We start from the raw sequence: 23,587 nt of genomic DNA on the forward strand, positions 1-23,587 counted from the left end.
CTCAGTGTTATCTTTCAGTTCCTGAAATGTATCTGCATTAAACTGATGCATTAATGGATTGATTATAAAATTAATTCATTCATAGTGTTTTGTCCAAGGGCAGGTCTTTGACTTCAATCTCAGCATTCGCCAATCTTCCCTATTTTCTACCTTAATCTTCGCATATGATCCATATATCTTAATGTCGTCTATCATCTGATATCTTCTTCTGCCCTGAACTCTTCTCCCGTTCACATTTCTTTCAATGCAACTTTCAGTAGGCAGTTTCTTCTCAGTCAGTGACTCGCCAGTTTCTTTTCCTCTTCCTGTTCAGTCTCAACATTATATTTCATCCACTGTTTCTAGCACAGCTTCATTTCTTATGCTATCTGTCCATTTCACACGCTCCATTTTTCTCCATACCTACATCTCAAATATTTGTAGTAATTTTTCTTGACTTTGTCGTAATGTCCATATTTCTGATCACAGTGTGGGATTTAATGCAGTATTAGTTATTTTTCTGCACACCAACACAATGTCTGTTACTGTGTTGGATTACACATCCATTTAGATGGAAGCAATGATTCACTTGTATTTGAAACCATTAACTTTAACGTTTTCTTTTCTATATTCATTTTACTTAAAAATTATTTTGTTATATTTATCCACCCAACAATTTCTGAAATCATTCGTTGCCGCACAATTTAAAGCTACTGTATGCAGTTCATCTTCCGCTTCTCCACATAATGGACACTTATCTTTTTCAACATTCCCTCTCTTATTCTTGAGTCTCCAGCTACCTAATCTCCACCATGCCATTCCTTTCCTCTCTTCACTTGAAAATACTGAATGTGAATAAAAACCATTAATAGTATAGGAGAAAGCACTGTACACAATGTACAAAAACCACTTTTTTTTTTTTTTGTCTCAGGCATGCTACAAACATGTTTTTGTAAAAAGATCGACATAGATTCTTTTTGCACAGTCACAGTCACAGTACTTTCCTTTTATACTAAAATCTTTTCGCTGTAAGAAAAATCCTAATGTAAACAATGGCACGTGACTGAAGTGAGGCTTCATTGGCCGCTGTTTGGCGCCATAGATTTTCAGTACGTGTTCCCGCCTACTGTTGTACATTCTGTTTCATGTTAAACATTTCCCGTTACTCGTCAAGTAGGCCTAACCTCACTACTATGCATTCGTTTGCTTAGGGAACATTTACTTTATAATTAAAACTCACATAAGTTATTATATACATTTAAGACTTTCTTTTTCTCCACTTTTGAGAGGGTTTCCACTCTTATGATTAATAACCACACACACCGAGGATGCAGAAGCCATACTTCAGTACCACGTGCTTACGTGAACAACTACGAGCTCAAGTGATGCCAGCTTGTTACAAGAACAGACTACCTCGGTATTACTGTTGGTATTCATCCGCGTTCATAGTACATAACAAAATATAAAAGTAGCTTTTCTTTTACATAGTGTTTTACATATGAGTGAAGTTATATGTTTCATCGTATTTAATAACTAGAATTCAAATTTTTATTTTCAAATAATACAAGTTTATGATTTCCAAATACGAACTATATTTTCCTGCGTTGTGTGGGTGTTTCGACTGGGAGCCAATCGTGGGTATGACAGCCACATGCTTATGTTTACATTAGGATTTTTCTTACAGCGAAAATAGTATAAGTAGAATGAGAAAGCAAGAGGGTTAAGGTATAAGGATGACTTGCTGGATGAAAGGGTAGAACGTTATTTGCCGTATTTTGCATGCAGCCAGTTCCATCACATGTCAGTTTAATGTTCTTATTTTTGTACATGTTATGGCATCAGATTTTTTTTTTATTATGAACTTTTAATATCTTTCACGTGTTGTTTGTTCTAGGGAGAAATTAAGAAGATTTTGGACTTGGGAGTAATTCCCAGCCGTATCATTTACGCCAATCCTGCCAAACCAGCCTCTCATATCCGTTATGCAGCTAATTGTGGAGTAGATACGATGACCTTCGACAACGAATGTGAACTGCACAAGATCAAGAGCTTGTTCCCTACTGCAAAGTACGTCAGTCTTTGTTTGTAGTTCATGAGAAAATTCCAAGTAGGGCTGTGATTTTATGGTGGTTATTTTTCCCTGATTTTGGTGATTAAAATGGTTTAATTTCGTAAAAACATACAATTTCGCGCATACTTTGCACCTTAAAGAAAATTAAAGTAAAATAACATTCTGCACTATACTGGAGAATTACCACGGTAGCTTTGAACCGTCCCATTACGTTTGCCACCAAATTTAACTACATACACAATGTTGCCAACATAAGAACATGATTTTGGTCTGTGGTGTCGTTAGAAGGAGAAATTTGTTTCTTTTTCTCTCTACCTCCTTCGTTCTGAACATTACTGAGAGATAGCACCACTGTTACTCTCATCTATTGCAATGATTTTTCCCTGGACCACCAATTTGCTTGGACGACATTTCTACATAGAAGATTAAGGCAGATCTTACAAGCGATCTCCAGTTACTAACAGTATGGTCATCAAAATTGTATTTGCATTTTATCTCGAACTAAAATCTCTCTCGCATTTTCTTTTGTTTCATCACGGCCAAATGGTTTTATCTCTTCGGTATCGATGTTTCTAGTCGGTCATGGCCTTTATGACAGTTTTTGTTTCGTAATATTGATAGACGGTAATATAATTAAAGCGGTGAATAATTTCATGGCCCCTAAAAGTTTTTTTTTTTTTTTTTGTAAAAGGCTAGGTATTTTCTCTAGGCCACAAATATGAGTGCAACGCGGTCATAATTATGTACTTAATGCTTTGGTGAATATTAACCGGAAATTTACTTTCCGTTATTTAAATGATATTTCGTGAACCACACCTTTTCCCTCTTTATTTCGTGTCATAACCTACTTTAAGATCTTACTACATAAGCATTTTCTTTTAGTGCATTCAAAACATCGTCGTTGTACTGCATAAATCTTGCACTTGACTAATAGAATGATTTATTTAAGAATATAGTCGCGAATTTCACTACCACCATTTCGATTGTCTTCTGTTTGACACGGCTCGGTACGGCCCGGTGACTAGTGGCCAGCGAGTAACGTGACTATCGACATTGCTCTGCCGTGGGTGTTATCCAGTTGTTCCTAACATTCTTAAAAATTATTACTGAAACAATTCCTTTGAAACTAACAGAAAACTGTTTGCGTCATTAATTAAATTCATAATTCAATTTCATTCGACTGTGAGGGGGTGGCGGCACTGCCTTCTTGATCTCACGAAAGCAGTTGTTGTGGGAAAGAGAAATGACAGTCAGAGTCCGTGGATACCCAGAGTAGCGCAATCAGCTAGACGACCATCATTGTTATTCCATTTCAACATGCTTGGGATAGCAATATTTAAAGTAAAACTCAATTCAGGTCAGTGTATGCGGGCCTTAAAATTAAAAATATTTGTCTCTGATTTAGGCTATATTCATTTTCTATAAACTGTATATGAAAAATAGTGTGCGCTGGAATAACAATGGCTGATTTGTTGGCCTGTCCAGTGCAAATTGCTGTACGCTGGATATCAACGGACTCTGATAACCGTTGTCTGCGTGCTCTGCTCCCTGAAATTATGTGTACATCGTTGCCAGATATCACGCACATGTAATGCTAAATGATCAAATAAGTAAAAATGTTTATGTATACGGTATATATTTTACAACAAAGAAAATTTTCACATTTCATTTGGAAGAAAGAGTCATTTTTCGTGAAAATTCTACATAAAATCTTTTTTTTTTTAATATTTATTTATTTTATTTATTTATCTATTTATGTCCATAACAGGGCAAAGCCCCAATTACAATAGACAATACAAATAAAAAAAACATAGAATTGCATACAACACGAAAAAAGAGGTAAAACAGATACAAGTGTAATTACAAATTAAAAATGGAAAAGAGAAGAAAAAAAAACAAATAGATACCACCTAAATAAAAGACACAGATACAGATATAAATGAAAAACACCAAATAAAAACAAATCAAAAAGAGCCAAGTACAGACATCACAGCCAAAAAGGCAAAATGTAGGCGTAGCTATAATTGTCAAATTGCAGAGCAAATACAACACTGTGTTAATAAATTCAATATACAGCACTACACGGCAGGCCCAATAGGCTCAATTCATTTATTCAAAAAACTCACCAACATAGAACATGTGTTTCAAGTAATGCTTTACATAACTTTTTCTTGTACATATTGTACGGTAACGAAAAATCTAAATCCTGTTTATTTGATAGATGATTGTAAGTTCGAAGCATTAATAAAAGTGGAGACATTTAATGAGATAGTGTTTTTGTTGTCTGTAAATAAAAGAGAGATCGCTTTCTCAAATTTGATTTACCAATATTGAAACTAATTAGCTGTAGAAGATCAGGGTTGTCTATTAAGCCAGTTATGGTTTTGAACAAATACATTTGTTGTGCTCTTATCCTGCGACTACTGAGAGATGGTACATTAAATTCAACAAGCATGAATTAATGAGATTGGAATATGTTGTAACATGAATGTTTTTTTATATATAGCAGTTTTAGGATTTTATTCTGTACTCTCTCTAGAATGACCGAGTGCGAGTGATAGTGAGAGTTCCAAACTATAGATGCGTACTCTAATTTACTTCATATTAAACTATTATATATTTTTAAGACAGTATCGTGATTATGAAGTAATTTCGTGGTTTTCTATCAAGTTTGCGAAAATTCGCGGATATATTTCACTTAATTTTGGACTTCCACTAAGAGATTTACATGTTCCATGGATAAAATTAAGTTTTTTACACATTTCGCATATAGGACCAAAAAAAATCACTCCTCTATCAGTAAGTCATCCTAAGAGAATCTTTTGATAAAAGGTAAAGAAATTATTGAAGAAGTTGGAAATATAATTAAATGTTAATTATTATGCACACTTGATTCTTAAAGAAGGTTTTTGTTCTAGAAACCCTGTGACAAGAGATTGTAGAGATATTATTGCAGCTGGTCTGTTTTGTGTGTCACAGATTGGTGATTCGTATCCGCTGTGATGCGGCTATTGTACAGTGTGAACTTGGGATGAAATTCGGCTGTGATGCAGTGATCGAAGCCCCTCGCTTGCTGAAAGTTGCCCATTCTCTCGGGCTCGAAGTCGTGGGTGTAAGTTTCCATGTTGGGTCCGGCTGTGGCGATCCACCGGCTTTCCGTCGAGCCATATCTGCAGCCAGAATGGTCTTCAACTTCGCAGAATCTCTTGGGTATAATTTAAACCTCTTGGATATTGGTGGTGGCTTTCCAGGCAACAAAGGCTCCTCCATTGATAAGGTAATAGATAAATGAAGAATTACGCTAATGGGCTATTCCATATGAAATCGATCAGTAAAAAACCTCGCATTTTTTTTATACTCTAATTGTTTTCCTACTTATACAAGATGCTGAAGAGAGTGCATTTTCAAAAATATACTATCGAAAGTCAAACGGTTTTCGTACTATTGAGCGACAAATTTAGCGTATTTTATAAAAACAAGCCTCTTTCAGCGCTCAGAACTCTGGAACCATTTACTGCAGAACATTGAACGAGAGCTCATTTTGAAGCTGACATTTGGTAGGTTATGTTAAGAAGTAATCCTTTTATTGTACACAGAGAGACAGATAATCTGATTTTACTTACTTTTAGGCTTTTCGGCCATTTGTAAAATATAAAAAAACATTGAGAAAAAAACTTGCATTATTAAGAGGGATTCGGCATTGTTTGCTTAGTGGCTCGGCAATAAGTTTCGAGGGTATTAAATAGATTATTTTCACACGCCTGGACTTGAACGGCGCAGTACCGCACGCACTGGCCGAGAGCTGAAGATAAGCGAGCGTTGGGCGTCATTTTACTTCTGTGTTTATGAAAACCTGTGATAAAACTAGTACGGCCATGTGCTGCTAGACGACACATCACGTGTTTATATCTCCTGGCCTTGCTTACCTCGGCTAGCTCCCGCCTCACAGTCAGCTGGTTAGTTCACGCGCGTACTATTTATTTTCTTCATTTGATATTTTCAATACTTCCTTATCAACATACCATCAGTAAAAAATATGTGTTTATTTGTACTTTCAATGCGGAATCTAACTATATATTTTAAAAATATTTTTTCCTGGCCAAAGGCATCTTAATGAGGAAAAATCTAAATTTCTCCATTTCCATAAAAAGTAAGAGAATCTGTTTATATGTCAATATAAACTTTAATTTCTCAGCATCAAAATAAACCATGATTTTGATCATTGGGTGAAAGGGTTTCAGAGCCACAACAGTTTAAAGTTGCTAATTTTATGAAAATACGATAAATTTAAATATTTTTAATTTAAACACTATGAAGTTCTGATGCCTCAAACTTTGCACAAAGCATTGTATCACAGTTCTCTACGTACAAAAAAAAATTTCATTGTATTTAGAAATTGTAAGGTCAATTTTCTCTGTATTTCGGTCGATTTGAGATGGAATAGCTCTAATGTAAGTTAAATAGATAATGGAATATAAAATCTTCTTCTAAAGTCGTTAAAGAAAAATCATAATTCTTATAAATATCAAGATTCGAAGTGTTTTGGTAAATATTTGAACAGTATGGACTATGATTTATTAGTATTATGATGATTCTGTGGTATGCGGCAAAACAAATGACACTGAAATTATTGCTCATCTATTGTCCACGTTTCCCTAGTTATTTTGGATTGCTTGCTTGTAAGGAATAAACCATGCTCTCAAATTCTGATAACTGTTCCATAATTTGTTCAGTCACATCATGATGTGTTACAAAATGTTTCACTGTTTCTAAAGCACTCATATCATTAAAGGTCACAAGATTGTTGAGGACAAGCACGGGCAGCTTTGAATTTACATGAACTTCAAAGTGGACTGTATCTTGATGATGAACATGTAGCTGTATTTTTGCATTTTTGCGTTTTCATGGAAAATCTAATTTTGAGCAAAATTGATTTCAATCAGTCAATCAAACTCCTGTATCTCCTCATGAGGAGCATAGGGCATTCACAAAGTGCCTCCATCGGACCCTATTTGTAGCCAACTTCTTCACTTCGCTCCATGTTTTCCCCTCCCTAGCAATTTCCTCCAAAACTGTTCTCTTCCATGTATTTTTTGGCCTTCCTCTTGTTCTACTACCCTGGGGGTTCCAATCCAAAGCATTTTTTCTACTGCTCCATCTTCTTTCCTGATTGTGTGCCCTATCCAATTCCACTTTCGTCTTTTGATTTCTTTTGTGATTTCTTTCTGATTTGTTATCTTCCATAGTTTTGAGTTTGTGATTATATCTGGCCATCTAATTTTTAAGATACTTCGTAAACATCTATTAACAATGTTTGCAGTTTATTTTGTATAATTTTACTTGTTTTCCATCTCTCACAGCCATATAATAAGACTGATTTCACATTACTGTTAAAGATTTTAATTTTTGTAGATCTAGATATAATATAAGATTTCCATATTGGGTACAACTGGACAAATGCACTATCTGCATTTTTTATTCGGTTCTTTACATCCTCAAAGGCTCCACTATCCTTGTCAATTATACTACACAAATATTTAAATTCTTGAACAGTGTCAATGGTATTATTATTTATTATAACTTTATCTGTCTTTTTACTATTTAATCTCATTTCTTTAGTTTTCTTTACGTTTATTTTCATATGAGCCTCTTTTATTACTTCTAATGAAGTATTAACTTTATTCTGCATGTCACCAAAACTATGGGAGAGCAAAAACAGATATCATCAGCGAAATCCAGATCTTCCAAGGTATCATAAAATTGATTTAGGATGTATAAATGACGTTTCATATCTCCCAGGGTTTAAAATATGATCATATACTATAAGTATAAAAAAACGAATAAACGAAAAACCTGTAACGGAAATAAGTTAAGGGGGATGATGGGTGAAATTTCTATTTTCTACATTTTTCAAGCTACGTCCTTGATTTTCTGTACACAATCACAGTGTGATAGATAATGATGTGGTGAAATTTCATTTCTGTGAGTGAATTAGTTTCTGAGGTATTAACAAAAATATTCTCAAAAATTTACATATTTCAAAATGAAATGTGTCGCTCAATTTTTCAGTAAAATGTTTGAAATTTTTTTTTTTTGCAAGACCAGTGGCATATTTAGAAAAAAGTCACGTATTAGTTTTCCTATATATTTACTACAAAAAGAGGAAAAAATTTTATAACCACTGCATACCAAAAAAATAGAAACTTTCCATTGCCACTATAAATATTTCATTTTTTATTTTAAGAAAATATTCATTTAACCATAAAACTCATGTGATATTTCGTTAACCACAGTGTATAGAACATGCAGTAAAAATTTCATGTTCCTAGCATCAAAATTGTAAGAGACTTTAGACTTCGAACCTGACGAAATGTGCTGAAAAAGAAGTGTGAGAAAACAGCTTTTGGAACTTGCATGGGATTGAAGTTCAAGGGTGCAGCCATTTATATTGCATAATTGTTATGCTTTCGAGCGCTGCAGAGGGTTGAAACTTGCTCAACATATAAATAAGAGATTGCTGATTCATTTTTTATAAAAAAAAAAAAAACGAAAATGCGATTTTTGAGTGAAAATGGCTAAAATTTCACCTATCTTCTTCTTCTTTTTCTTCTTCTTCTTCTTCTGCCTGACAAGTGTTATGCCATCTCTTAGCAGGACGACCCACAGATCTTTGACCATGTGGTACATAATCATAAATTGCCTTTGGGAGTCTACTATTACTCATTCTTTCCAAATGATGTTTCCAATTAGACTGATATTGAACAATGTAATCTAAAACTGGTTGAGTTTTTAGTTCCTTTAAAATTTCACAATGTCTTTTCAGATCCCATTTAGTATAGCCCGCTGTTCTTCTCATGAATCGCATTTCACAAGCCGTTATTCTGCTTTTATCTGCTTTCCTCAGTGTCCATGCTTCGCTGCCCCTTAACATGAAAATTATAGGACTTTTGCTGGGAAAGTGTGAAAAACGCATAAATGTGTTGATACATATAAAAGAAATTTTACTGTACTTCCCTTGTGAAGATTGCAGATTTGCATTAAACTTGGGCATTGTATCTAGCATTTTTTTACAATGTGTGTGATTTCTTACTTGCTGGCTTTTAAGGAACCCGGAGGTTCATTGTCGCCCTCACATAAGCCCACCATTGGTCCCTATTCTGAGCAAGATTAATCCAGTCTCTATTATGATATGTGATTTCTGAGACATAAAATGATTGTATTTAGCTTTATTTTGTTGTCAGGAAAAACGTCGAAGACTGTCTATCTTTCCATATACGTACTGTAAACAATCTGATCTTTGCCTTGTTATAATCTGTTGACAGATAGCGGACGTGGTGAACTCTGCATTGGAGGAGTACTTCCCTGACCCAGGAGTGCGGGTTATTTCTGAGCCGGGCCGATTCTATGTTGCGTCAGCCTTCACTCTTGCAACCAACATCCACTCCAAGCGAGAGGTCCCCATTAATGACGAACTGGCTCATATAATGTATTACATCAACGATGGCGTGTACGGCAGCTTCAACATCCTGCTGTATGACCATGCTAAAGTGACACCGCTACCACTCAATGTAAGCCCTGCTCTTCTGGAGTCTTTTGAGAACTTCCTTCTGTTGAGCTGATTTTAGTAAATTTATAGCCTATGTCTTGAAGAGCTTCACAAGTAATGCTTTTTTTTTCTCTCTCTCTTTTACGGAGGAGGCACCCAAAGGCTTAAGGCTGGTTCACAATAAACCGGAAACGAGAATCCGAACGAAAACGAAAACGGTAAAATTGTTAAAATGTGTACATTTAAATGTGAGCATTCACAATTAATGAAAAGCTTGCTGAGCCCGAGATCGGGAACGGAGAGTTGGCCAAGTTTCAACTTCGCCGTTCACGTTTCCGATCACAGCCCACTAGATTCATTTTATTGCCATCTAAAAGCTATTTTGTCGTCGTATATTTTGTAGCAAGAAGACCGTGACATAACCTATGCATTATTTTGTTCTGTGCTGTGCATCATGGAGCAAGTTTTATTTGATGAGATTCTAATATTGAAATCCTCACATTTACAATAAGCGGCGCGCCTCGTATAAAGATGAGAAAATGAAGGAGAATACGTGGCTTTGAACACCGATCGGAAGTGAATAATATTTTATTACTGTATTGGTTGTATTACACACTACATATTCATGCTTCAATTCAATAACTACTGTTGTGTTCATTTTTGTTCTATTACAAATGTTTCTTCTCTAATTATTTTACGTTATGGTATTCTTAAAATAAAGATGCGTGGGCATATTTATAGTACCATACCTAATGAAATGTTTCAGGTGAAATTTCGAAGTTTGTTAACCTGTGTTTATGTTGGCTGCCTTGTACTCATGAGAGAACGCCATTGGTCAATTATACACAAATAACATCAGAATGCGTAATATCGACTTTACATATCGTTATTGACATACATATCGATATGCATAGTCGTCTACGTTCTCGGTTTATTGTGAATAAAAAATTTTCATATTCACGTCCTCTGCTTCTCGTTTTCATTCTGGTTTTCGTTCCCGGTTTATTGTGAACCAGCCTTTACACTGCAGCCTGACGCTTATTGTGCTTACCACTCCTTTTCTATGAATGATACTTGTAAGACACCAGTGTAGCTCAGTCGGCTAAGGTACTTGCCTGCCAATCCGGAGTTGCACTTGGGCACGGGTTCCCACAAAGTGAAAATTTTACTTTTAATTTCATCTTCAGGCTCATATGGGGAAACTTGTTCCGTCATCAATCTGGGGCCCGACTTGCGATGGTTTGGATCAAGTTATAGAAGAAGCTCTGCTGCCAGTGATGTCAATTGGGGACTGGATCATATTTGAAGACATGGGTGCCTACAGCTTACCCGTGGCTGGGACTTTCAATGGTTTCCCTATACCAAAAGTCCATGTTGTCGTTGATGAGTCTGTGTGGTGAGTGCTACATTCTGAATTGCCTCTTAATGATTGCATAAACTAGCTTCCCGAATTCAAACACCTGTCTGTAATTAATGAGTCACCTGTACCACCACAACTATACTCTCCTCACCAGTACTATAGTAAAACTTCACTTACATAGGGTGGGGCATGGGAAACTATCTGTTTTGAAAGTAAAATAATTTTCTTTCAAAAGAACAAAACATTTGAAGACTCCACTGCAAGAATGATGGATGTCACTTTCTTGTCGAAAATGAACCAAGACTGTCAAAGCATAGCTTAAGACATATACGGTCTTACTAATAAAAACTCTATATACAGACGTTTAACTGTCTTATACTTATACAATGAGTAGCTTGTTTATAAGTTGTGTGTAAATTCCTTACTAATAATCACTACATACGTCGTGTATAACAGTATAACTGTTACACAGCTACGTCATAGTTTCGTCATTACTTCTTACGAAAGGTTATTGAATATCAGAGGTTCTCTACTGGATCCGGTAGAGCGCTCTAGTGTGGCATGTTGAAATATCGATAGTACAACTAGCTCTAATCGATTACCACACTACATTTTGGTCAAAGAGTACAAGCTACAGCAATATTATTCTAATAATTCTATAATCTTTGGTTTGTTCTTCTGTGGTTACAAGGTAAACCTCATCATAAAATGACAGTCGATACGAACAGCTGTTAAAGGGGCGGCCATTTTTTCGCTATATACAACGCTTAAACAAGGGGTTTCGTGTATATAACTACCGCAAAGCAATTCACATTGTATAGTTACAGCCTGTTTATACGTCCATAGCTTATACACGGTTTATTAGTAACGTTTTCTGTCTCAACTCTGCATAAGTCTCGTATAAAAACTATACACGGTTTATTAGTAAGACAGATAGAATGTACATAGAGAGTTATATGGCATTAACACTGATAGTCATTGTCCAGTAATGATCGGAAAATCACAGTTAAGCATTTCAAACTTTCAATTGCTTCTCCTGAGAAATGTATTCCAAATGACATCCATCATTCTTGCAGTGGACTCTTCATTTATTTATGCATGTTACAAGATAGCTCTCAGTCTTGGATTATCATTTACAAACCCAGAAACATGGAAATTATCCTCACCAGACATCAGTAGCACGTCCAGTAGCAATGAATCTTGTTGAATTAATTCCTGCATTTGTCGACAAAAATGTAAGCGATGCAATTTGTCATTAGTATTTACTTGTTGAACAACTTGCATTTTGTAGGGATGAAATGAAGGATCAAGAGGCAGTATGTGGCATAGGCTGCAATTTGATAAGTTTAGGGTGAGTGCGTGTCTTTGTGCTGAGCAAGTTGAACTTTGCTGTAAATGCAGTTTCAATATTGTCAGGAGTGTGTACAGTTTGCATTGGTCCAGTTGTCTTTGCATTGCACACTGAACCTGATTCCCTCCACTTATTCACCCATGAGAGAATTGTTTTATGAGTTGAAACTGGTCCTCTGCCTCGGTTATCGCCAAATCATCATCAAAGTGACCACTGCACATGCACCACACTGTCATGTTTCAACTGCAAACAGACGATGTTGAATACTCCAATTAGCCATGTTGCATATTAAATCCAATGCAACAATAACGATAACGTCATATATATTGTTATTGATACTAACTTAAAAATAGGTTATATCCCATGTCCCACCTTGTACTTTTATGTGAAACATAACTGAAATAACATCTGAAATAGCATTTAAAGACTACAATTTATTAAAATTTCTAGCCATCTTTGAGTCTATAATGCAGTGCTCAATATAGGTAACACATATTCTTAAAGAATGTAAGATTATTTATGGAAATCTTAGCTGGCTGATATATTCACTTTGTAGCTTCAATCCAGAAAATTTTACGACTTTGACTTACCTTCTTCTGCACATGTGTTCTTCATTTAATAACGTGTGATTATTTTACAAAAAAATAAAAAGGGTTAGTTATTTTGGACTGCTTGCCCTCAAATTGTGATAACTCTTCCATAATTTGTTCATTTACATCATCAATCAATCAATCAATCTTCTTAATGTATCCAGCTGTTTGCCGACAACATAAAGTTCACTATAGTCCACTGTAGTCTATTCAGTTGTTGTTTTTTCACGAGAAATGAGGGGTATTTTGATCGGTGTTCATTATAGATGCCTGTTGCTAGTAGCCTGAGTTGGAGTGTAGTCAATATATACTGCAGGGCTGTGTCTTCTGCAACTGGTACTGATGATTTTAATTTACTTCTTTTGTGGTTTATGGATGGACAGTATAGAATTGGATCTTAACAATGAATACATGTTGTATTTTCATGGCAAACCTAAATTCGACCAAAATTTATTTAAACAGTCTTACTAATAAACCGTGTATAGTTTTTATACGAGACTTATGCAGAGTTGAGACAGAAAATGTTACTAATAAACCGTGAATAAGCTATGGACGTATAAACAGGCTGTAACTATACAATGGGAATTGCTTTGCAGTAGTTATATACGCGAGACCCCTTGTTTAAGTGTTGTATATAGGGAAAAAATGGCCGCCCCTTTAACAGCTGTTCGTATCGACTGTCATTTTATGATGATGGTTACCTTGTAACCACAGAAGAACAAACCAAAGATCATAGAATTTTTAGAATAATATTGCTGTAGCTTGTACTCTTTGACCAAAATGTAGTGTGGCAATTGATTAGAGCCAGTTGTACTGTCGATACTTAACACGCCACACTAGAGCGCTCTACCGGATGCAATAGAGAACCTCAGATATTCTATTACCTTTTGTAACGAAGTAATGACGAAACTATGACGTAGCTGTGTAACAGTTATACTGTTATACACGACGTATGTAGTGATTATTAGTAAGGAATTTACACACAACTTATAAACGAGCTACTCATTGTATAAGACAGTTAAACGTCTGTATATAGAGTTTTTATTAGTAAGACCGTAAATGTACAAACAACATTTCATATCTCCCAAGGTTAAATGTGAAATAAATTAAATAAGTTTTACTATACTACCAGCACTGTAACTGCAGTAGAGGATCGATTATCCGAATAGCGATCAACTGAAACATTGGTTAACTGAAAGCGTTTCAGTCGACAAATTCAAATTTGCGCGAGATTTGACGGCAAAAAGAACGAGTCACCTCTGAAGGGGGGAGGGGTTGGGAATTGGATTTCTTTTTCTAAACTGTAGACTAATTTTAATGACCGTTTTGAACTTGTCAGTTCTCTGTTTTATTTGTAAGATGTGTGATACTAAATATAATACTACTAGGTTCAAAAAGTTCCCGGAATTTGCTAGTATCATAGAAACAACGTACCTTAAACACTATTCTACAGCATTCCCTTCAAAATAGTTGCCTTCCGCAACAACACACTTTTGCCAACGCGTGTAGAGTTCCTGGAAGCAGGCCTGGAAGCCATTTTGTGAAACCCGTCTTAGTGCTCTCGTCGCGTTTGCGATAACCTCTTCAGCATTGAATCTCCGTCCTTTCAGATGACTTTTCAGACGGGGAAACAGAAAGTAATCAGGTGGTGAGAGATCAGGAGAGTATGGTGGATGATCCAAAGCAGTTATGTTGTGCCTGGCAAGAAAATTCTTTACAATAATTGCGCGATGAGCAGGTGCATTGTCATGCATAAGGAACCAGTTGTTTTCTACCCACTTTTCTGGACGTTTCCTTCTCACTGCGTCCCGGAGGCGACGGAGGATTTCTACGTACAATTCTTTCGTTACGGTACGACCTTCTGGAATGAACTCGTGGGTGGATGAGACCCTGAGAGTCGAAGAAAACTTCCAACATAACTTTGCCTTTGGAAGTGTCCCTAGGAAATTTTTGCTTCCGAGGAGATGTTTTCGATTTCCACTCAGATGACTGTCGTTTAGGGACTGGGTCGTACAAGTAGCACCAAGTTTCATCACCAGCAATAATTTTGTTTAAGAAATCACAATCTTCATCAGCCATACTGATCATGTCCCCAGCAAGAGTCATTCTTGTTTCTTTCTGTTCTGCCGACAACATTTTCGGAACTAACTTCTGAGACACGTAATGCATGTTGAGATGCTTGTGAAGAACATTGTGCACACTTCCGACTGATATTCCGACCTCTGCTGCTATCTCTTTTATGGTTTTACGTCGGTCGTCCCTCACAACATTACGCACACGCTGAGCGATTGCTTCATTTGTTGCAGTTGTTGATTGGCCACTGCGTGCTATCGCGGCCACCAGAAAAGCGTTTATGCTAGGCATACACTTGAGTTTTTTTCATTGCTGCTTCGCCATATGCTTCTTCCAACAATCTTAATGTCTCTGCAGGAGTTTTGTGTAACAAAACACAGAACTTGATGTTTGTACGTTGCTCTGTGGACATAATTAAAAAATGCGACGAGCAAACAAAACACTATGATAAACAATTGCCTACAACTCAAAACCAACAATCGCCATTACCAACAAACTTTAAGGAAATGACATCCTCAATGTTACCAACAAAACAAGTGTATAATATCCCTTGTTATATATTAATACGAAAAATGGTAGTAAAATTCCGGTAACTTTTTGAACCTAGTAGTATATGTACAGTTTTGTGTTTAATATCAATGTTTCTTTGTTTCATACTGTTTCTATGACACCACTACAATTTGTTTTCGGAAATGATTAGTTATCCAAACACTCCCTGTCCTCAATTGTTTTGGATAATCGATGTTCTACTGTAATATTGTTGCTGCTGCTACCTCCATCACTACTACTGTTACCACATTGGCCACTACCATTAACTACCTGTACTACCACTATCATCTCTTATTCAGATGCATTGGTACAATTATTTGACCTTGGTATCTCTTCAGAATGTTAATTATAATTAACTCGTATTAGCAGAATGCATGATAATGAATTATTGGTTCTCCAGCCTGTCATGGTAACTGTTTACTCTTGCTAGGTATATGCTGAAGGACGTGCTACCTGTGAATGAAGACCACTTTGTGATGGGGAACACACTGGCCATCAAGCGGATTGGGCTTGACGATGGACAGATGGAAGATTGGGCCATACAGTTGTCCCCTCGACCGACGCTGTGCCACCAGGAACTGGGTTTCGAATCTGGCTCTTCTATGGAGGAAGGAGTCGTTGATCATTCCTCTACTCCGGCATCACCTTTCCGATTCGACTATGTAGAGGTTGGGCCCATCAATTAAATAACGGTGCTAGGTTTTGAGTCATTTCATGTTGTCCAGAAGTAAGCTGACAGAAAACTGCTGTTCCGCTCATGTGACCTACGTTATACATACGGGAAGCCACTGTTATGAATCTCACACTGAAATACCACACGACTGTGTTTTCATCTACTTTTCATACATTAATTTTAGTATGGGCATCAAAAAAAATATTTTCCTTAACTTTAGCATATGAAGAGCTCGCGTGAAAAACAATGAATGTCACAGTTTTGTTAAGGTTGATGTCATTATCTAATTCAATGAATCACTGCGAAATTTAATGTTGTTCTTATGAAAAATGGTAAAAAAGAGAATTATCACCACGAATACAGTAATCCTTTGCTTTATTTTTTTTTTGTAGAAACCGCACTGCATCCTGCAGTTACAGACTCAATTAGATCATTATCTAATCCTTAACAGAAATGTGACATTCATAGTTTTTCCCGCAAACTCTTCATATGTAAAGTAATTCGTTGCTACAAACTTCCCTTATTAAAGGGTTGCCACACAAGGACAAAGTGTTATAAATAATTAAATTTAGGGAATGTAAAATGTTTCGTTTATACACTAAAATATGAGATTTAAAATTATTTAAATTTATACTTATCACAATCTTCAATCAATTTTTAAATGAAATACATTAATTGTTAAATCCATAAAGATGATTTTTCAAAATTGAAACAGAGCCCTTAAATAGTGATGAAGGCCAATCTAACAAAGAGAGCTTTATCTAATCCCATTGATGTCCAGAAATTAGCAAAAAAATTTTTGAATGGTTACCATACGATCATAGTCTTAGGAGTAGATTTATTTGGATCATATCTGGAGGGAATCGAAGCCAGTCAATGGAGAGAGTTCTTGTTAATATTATTGAATTTGGTATCATACATATATGCCATCTGTTTTTTTTCCCCACATATTATGGTTAATTAAAATTTCTTGTCCCCTTTTCTGCATTTGGTGTACTTTCAGTGATACATTCCACAGAATTTCCAGAGTCAATGTATAGAACACACAAAAAATGGATCGTATTATGCTTTAACAGGTAATAACAGGGCTGGAACACAATGACAATATTAACAACAATACAATCTGTGGAGCAATTACTGAATAGCACAATGTATCACTGTTTTAGTTCATTTAACAGATATGTCGAATGGGGCTAGGTTGTAATAAAGGTAGAACGAAAATTGGCTTTAACTGATTCAGAAAGAATACAGATACTGAACACGGTAATTGGGGAAAGCAATAGAAAAAAATGTGGCTGGAAAGAAGTGGAACCATGGAGTGATAAAAAGCAAGTTGAAGACAGGATAAGAACCTAGGACGGCATAGATACAACCTCAGCTAAAGCCTTGAGCCAGCAGACCTTACATAACATTTCCTGGTTCGTGATTCATGTTTCTGTACAAGTACTATTGTCAGGTACTGGCAACTGCTATTTTGCCTACCAGACTGTGAGCAATTCCATTTATGGCTCAGGAAATTTGTACCTGTCAGTGATATTCTCATATTTCTTCTTTAAACTCTTAAAATATTTACAGTAACACTAGTCAACAAATTTTATTTTATTTTTTTGATAAGCTTGATCAAAATACGCGATTAGGGTAATTTGATTCTCTGAATTCGGGGGAGAAAAAAGTCCATATTAATTAGGCAATTAGTTCAGATTTTTGAGTTATTGAGATTCCTCCTAATATGCCTGAATTTGCGAAAATGCAACAACAACAACCAAGAAATTGGTCTTTATTGAATATGTTAATTAAAGACTACAAAATAAATATAATTTCACATTTATAAAGTACGCAAGAAACTCGAAATAAAGCATAAAATTTCTACCTTGCATCAGAAATGCTTTTTGTTCGTTTTCTCTTTAGGTCTTTGAGACGTTCCCTCTACAGAAACTGGCAGTGATTCACCATCATGACTGAATCACAACATCTTTGGTAACTTCTCCTTTTTAGTTGCTAACAGAACGCAGATTTTCAGAGAAAAAGGCGAGATGTGAGTTGAAAATGAAATTTGAAAGACATACCTGTTTAGAAAGTTGTTTACCAAGTCTACATATACAATTTGAGACCTTCTTGTCTCCCAATTACTTCTAATCCATTCAGGTTTATCAGAAGCATGATCTGTAACAGCTTCCTGATTTGCAGACCAACAAAAGCACCCTCCTTCAACTTAGCTTCACAGATGGCTGGATATACTTCTCTTAGACGCAGAAATCCACACACATAAAGCCTTAACAAGTATTTTAATTTGATGTGCAAAACTGGTAAACCTTAGTTGGGTCAATCAGTGGAACATCTCTCGCATTTCTGAATGTGTGCTGGCCAGACCCTCATTTCATAACGATTTTTTGTGTCTCAGCTGTCCCATAAAAACAAGAAGCAGTAATATTTAGTAAATCAACTTTCTAAACCAAGAAGCAAGTTGCTTATGTCTTTGCAAACACTTGATCCATTTTGTGTCTCATTTGATTATTACGCTCCTACACAGTAACATATTTTGTTCCTTTATTGCAGTTTTTAAGCATACATTTTGGTCTGTTGCTTTGAAAGGTTGAGATTGTACCCTGTATCATTTAGTTCAAATTGCTTGCTGGCTAAGATGTGGAAGATATACTATCATTCAAACTAATTTTTCTTTAGGGAGGGGTAAAATGTTCTAGAAATCATCAGAGCTGCAAAAGGATAGCTCTCTGTTTTCTCTTTTGCCACTGACATAAAATTACAAAGCAAGAGTATAACCAATCTGGTCACCCAGTGAACATAGTACAGTTGGTAAACTTTTGTAATAGTGAGTGTAATATTTTTCCTGCCTGATTTCAGAATAAATTTTCTAAAAACATAAGAGAAAATATTAGGATAATTATACAGTATGTTAACATGTGAACCTTTAATACTGTTATTTGATTTTAGCTATGTTAAGTTAGTTGAAAGTTAATCATCATAATACAAAACTTCATTGGCATTTCTTAACTCAATCACACTTTTATCCCTCACTTTCTTCCTAGATAGATGGGTTCTGTCTTACTACTAGTGGATGAAAGACTACCTCAAATACATTTTCTCTCTGCTCTGAAAGTCAAAATTTTGTTCAGCAAGGCTTTTCCTCCTAGGTACTTCTTTATAGAACAAAATACAAGTCTTTGCCAACAGAATGGTTTCTTCAGTTATGGTTGTTGCTGCTTAGTTCCATACACTAAAATGTTTACATTTATACATATTTCCCTTCATATACTTTATATCTCAGAAACTGAGCCTGGTAGAGACTTTTTGGTGGTGTACTCTAATTCAGCACATCAAGATCACATGGTCTCTTTTATGTTACAAAATGGCTGTAATGAATAAATAATTCAGAATGAATACTTTTCTTTGTAAATGTTTCGTTTTCCACAATTATTTAAAGATTTGGAAGAATAATTACAAGGTAGTCAAAAGTGACGATGAAAGTTGAGTCAAATATCTGGTCATCTGCTTTTCTTATAGTTAAGAAATTCATATAATTAAATATTATGTTCTTGTGTCTTCACCTACACTTGATTTTTACCTTCATGTATGTTCCAGTACACATTAATGTTAAATTCATTTAATATGTAAAAAAAGAAATCATAGTAATAAAACTTTTAAAAGAGGGGCTAGCCAGAAGTGGCAGTTTTTGTGTCCTCATCACACTTCACCATCTTCAGACACAATCAAAAGCTACTTCCACTTTTCTACTTTCTTTGAGGCTGGGAACAACAAGCAATGAATCACATTCTATGTTCAGCATGTATTTATAAACTACAGCTCGACCAAGTTAAGTCTGGGAGCCGAGAGGGGAAGTTGGAGGCAGTTCTGTAGTGAAAGGAGGCGGTAACGAGAGGAGATCAGTACAGTCTCATATGACAGCAAAGTTTTCGTACTGCGCTTCGGTTCATAGAGCGGTAACAATTTAAGACGCTTTGAAATAGACTGTACTTCTACTTCTGCTTGACAGTGAGGTTTGGCGTTGTGATTGGCAAGCGTGAGCGTAGGGGAGAAAGTTGCATGAGGGGGGAGGCAGCGTAACTGTTGCCTTTATCTGAAGACACGGACAAAAAATGCGTGCGCTCCGTGGTGTATTTTAAACGATGTGCACACGTTGAAATCTGAGCATCAAGTGACCTATGTGGCAACAGTGTTTTGCCTCTACATTCCATGCCGATATCCCCACTCGCAGACTTGACTTGGACAGGCTGTATCTTGCCTGTTGTATCTGATAATGTGGCAACAGTGTAAAAGGAAGTAAATGGTTGCGAGAGAAATGTCTTTCATTGGTAATTGTCAAATGAAATGAGAGAGAGAATAATTGAGGAGCGTTTTTGCAAAAGTCGATAGATGCAGAAATCAAGATTTTACAGAAATTACACTAAGTGACAGGATCTATCGAGTTTTGAAAAAAACCTGGAAGGTTTGGTAGTCTCTACATACGGTATGAATCAAGTTTTAGTAAATCTGATTTCATAGATCGATTCCGGAGGTAGAAAACATACGATAACCAAATGTGATTCACTTTCTAAAATTTCTGCATCTATCGACTTTTGCAAGAACTCTCCTCAATTGTTTCACACCATTTCTGGCTACCCTCAGCGCAAACAGTGATGCCTGGTAGGTCACATTACTCCTATCAAAGTTGAGGATACATTTCCTTCCCAAATTTGATACATAATCATTCAAAATTGAGGTTATCATGGCGGACAGTGTATGAAGTACAGCGCAGGTCTGAATATTTCAGCTTATTTCTCACATAAACGAAGTACTTGAATACTTCTGAGATGGTTCCATCAGCTGTTAATTACTTCTGTCTAAGGGACAACATGAATTGAATTCAAACAGCACAGCTCTCACTCCACGTGGTACATACAGGACTTGAATACTAACATGTCAGTTGGTTGTACTAGATGTCGTCACCTGAAGCCGGTGCATGTTCTAGTATCTCACGTCTTTGTGTATCGTTGCTGCTTGTTAATGGGGTATTTGTCCAGAATACATAGGCCTGATTTATCATTCTTCCTTGATACACATATATCGATATACATATATTTTTTACGAAGGTCCAACTTTTACCTTTACACGGTAGACACAACGTATAGGATTTTGTATGTCCTAATGTAACATTTTTGTTACAGTTTTCTTAATTGTTAACTTGAAAGTGGAATCTGCTCTTACATCATGTTTCTGCAGTCGTATTAAAACAACAACCTAAAATGAAAGCCTTAAAATCAAATTTTCGTGTGCGAGGACCACAATGTAAAACTTAAATCATAATAAATCATTGTTTCTTGTAAGTAAATTGTCCATTCTTTGGATTTGAGATGTGAGAGAAACATGATACAAGTATCAGAAAGTGCTTTCTGTGAAATTCCTCTTTCCAGTGAAGAATGTGTGTATCATTAGAGATGGTTACAGGGGGTGTGTGTAGTTAATATCACATGCATTTGAAGTTGAGACATTTCTTAACAACAGTTTTACCAGGACCATTATTTTCTCGTCTACAGTTTATTTCCATCTTTGTTGTATCTTCTATATTACATTTTTTGTTTTGTTTTTGAACACATTTAGCTTTATGTCAAATTGATGAATGAACAGAAACATATTACTGCATATTATATACTTAGTTTCTGTGGTCTTGTTTTGGTTTTTGTGTAATTAACAAAATTATTAAAGTATCACATATTTTGTAAGTTGACTCTGAAAACATGTGAAAATAGCATTTGCCCTGTGATGTTTGGGGCTCTTAAAATAACAGTTTGATGAAATGTCGTAGAGTGAAGGAAGACAATGGGTTTGGAACGAGTGAAGAGGCAGCTTTTTGTGCAAACAATGTAATAAATTGCAATTTGTGCAATATATATGATGTAACAAAAAATTACGTGTGTTATTATTAACACCCTTCATAGTGAATTCCTCGTCCTTCCTTCTATACTTCATTCTTGAATGCACTCTCTTAACACTTGTAGAATCACTGCACAAGTAATAAATGCGCTGTTTATTTGTCTGTGATGTATACAGTGCCCATGCCTGTTTTATACAAACATTGATTTATGGTGGTAGTTGTCTCAAACGAGAAATTTATTAACAACCATTGTAGTCATCAGTGGCTTTGTGGGTATCATGTTAACTGTGGGTTCGAAACAAGTCGAGAATAATGAATATTAAAGCTTTAAAATTCATATAATGTTTCCTACAGAAGGAAAGATAAGTGGTGGTTCGCATGCCATGCATTTATGGTCCTGATGAGGGCAAAATGTGTTAGTCATTTCTGGCCCACATTGAATTTTCACACTGAAGTACCTTTGTATTGTATAAAACATTATTTTGTTACAGCTTTAAGAAGATGATGCTAGCATTCTACCACATAATTTCAGCTTTTATTTAAAGGAATATAAAAGTCAAATCAGAATTCTATGATTTGACTATAAAATGTGTTGTTGTTGTTTTCTAATGCCAGGCGTTTGACAATGAAGTCATTTGACCTCTTGCACTCCAATATTTTTCAAAGATATTATCATGACCAGCCACTGAAGCACAGATTTTGAGGTGTTCCGAATCCATTTCTTGGTTTGAGTTGCACAATGGGCAGTTAGGGGACTGATATATTCCAATTCTATGCAGGTGTTTGGCCAAACAATCATGGCCTGTTGCCAATCTAAATGCAGCTACAGACGATTTTCGTGGTAAATCGGGAATTAACTGTGGATTTTGATGCAGAGAGTTCCATTTTTTCCCTTGGGATTGAGTTATCAAATTTTGTTTGTTGAAGTCTGAGTATGTAGATTTAATAAATCTGTTCACAGAGTAATACGTAGATTTAGTAACAGGTCTGTAAGTAGCAGTGCTGCCCTTCTTTGCTAAAGCATCTGCATTCTCGTTTCCCAGGATTCCACAATGGGATGGTCTCCATTGGAATACAATTCTTTTATTGAATGATATTAATTGAGAGAGCATTTTAGTTATTTCTGCTGTTTGAGATGAAGGTGTGTGTTTAGAGACTATTAATAGAATAGCTGCTTTGGAGTCTGACAATATACAGTAACTGCATTTTTAAATTTACTGATGTGGCATAGAAGATTCCTGAGACTTTCACTTATTGCAATGATTTCTCCATCAAAACTTGTTGTTCCATATCCAAGAGATCTATAAAGTGAGAAGAGAGAGCACGTAACACCTGCACCGGCACCTTGTTCTCTGGAGATCAAGGATCCGTCGGTGTATAAATGAAGCCAGTTTTGTGGAGGGTACCTAATATTAATTGTCTCTAAAGACAATTGTTTTAGTATTTCAGTGTTTACTTCTGATTTCAGTATTTCTTCTGTTAAATTTAGATTATATTCCATATTT

General features: G+C 35.8%; 1 protein-coding gene across 2 annotated transcripts in view; it reads left to right on the top strand.

The window, feature by feature from the left end:
* The window catches only part of LOC138713917 (ornithine decarboxylase-like), a 73,006-nt gene extending 50,966 nt beyond the window's left edge, over positions 1-22,040 (top strand). For both annotated transcript variants that reach the window (XM_069846454.1, XM_069846455.1), the window contains exons 6-10: positions 1,874-2,046; positions 5,030-5,327; positions 9,373-9,618; positions 10,784-10,992; positions 15,950-22,040. In XM_069846454.1, the coding sequence (XP_069702555.1) occupies positions 1,874-2,046; positions 5,030-5,327; positions 9,373-9,618; positions 10,784-10,992; positions 15,950-16,205 (1,182 nt within the window). In that variant the 3' untranslated portion in view covers positions 16,206-22,040. The remainder of the gene's footprint in view (positions 1-1,873; positions 2,047-5,029; positions 5,328-9,372; positions 9,619-10,783; positions 10,993-15,949) is intronic.
* The last annotated feature ends 1,547 nt before the right edge of the window (positions 22,041-23,587 follow it).

This window comes from Periplaneta americana, chromosome 14, assembly GCF_040183065.1.
Source record: "Periplaneta americana isolate PAMFEO1 chromosome 14, P.americana_PAMFEO1_priV1, whole genome shotgun sequence".
Classification (NCBI taxonomy): domain Eukaryota; kingdom Metazoa; phylum Arthropoda; class Insecta; order Blattodea; family Blattidae; genus Periplaneta; species Periplaneta americana.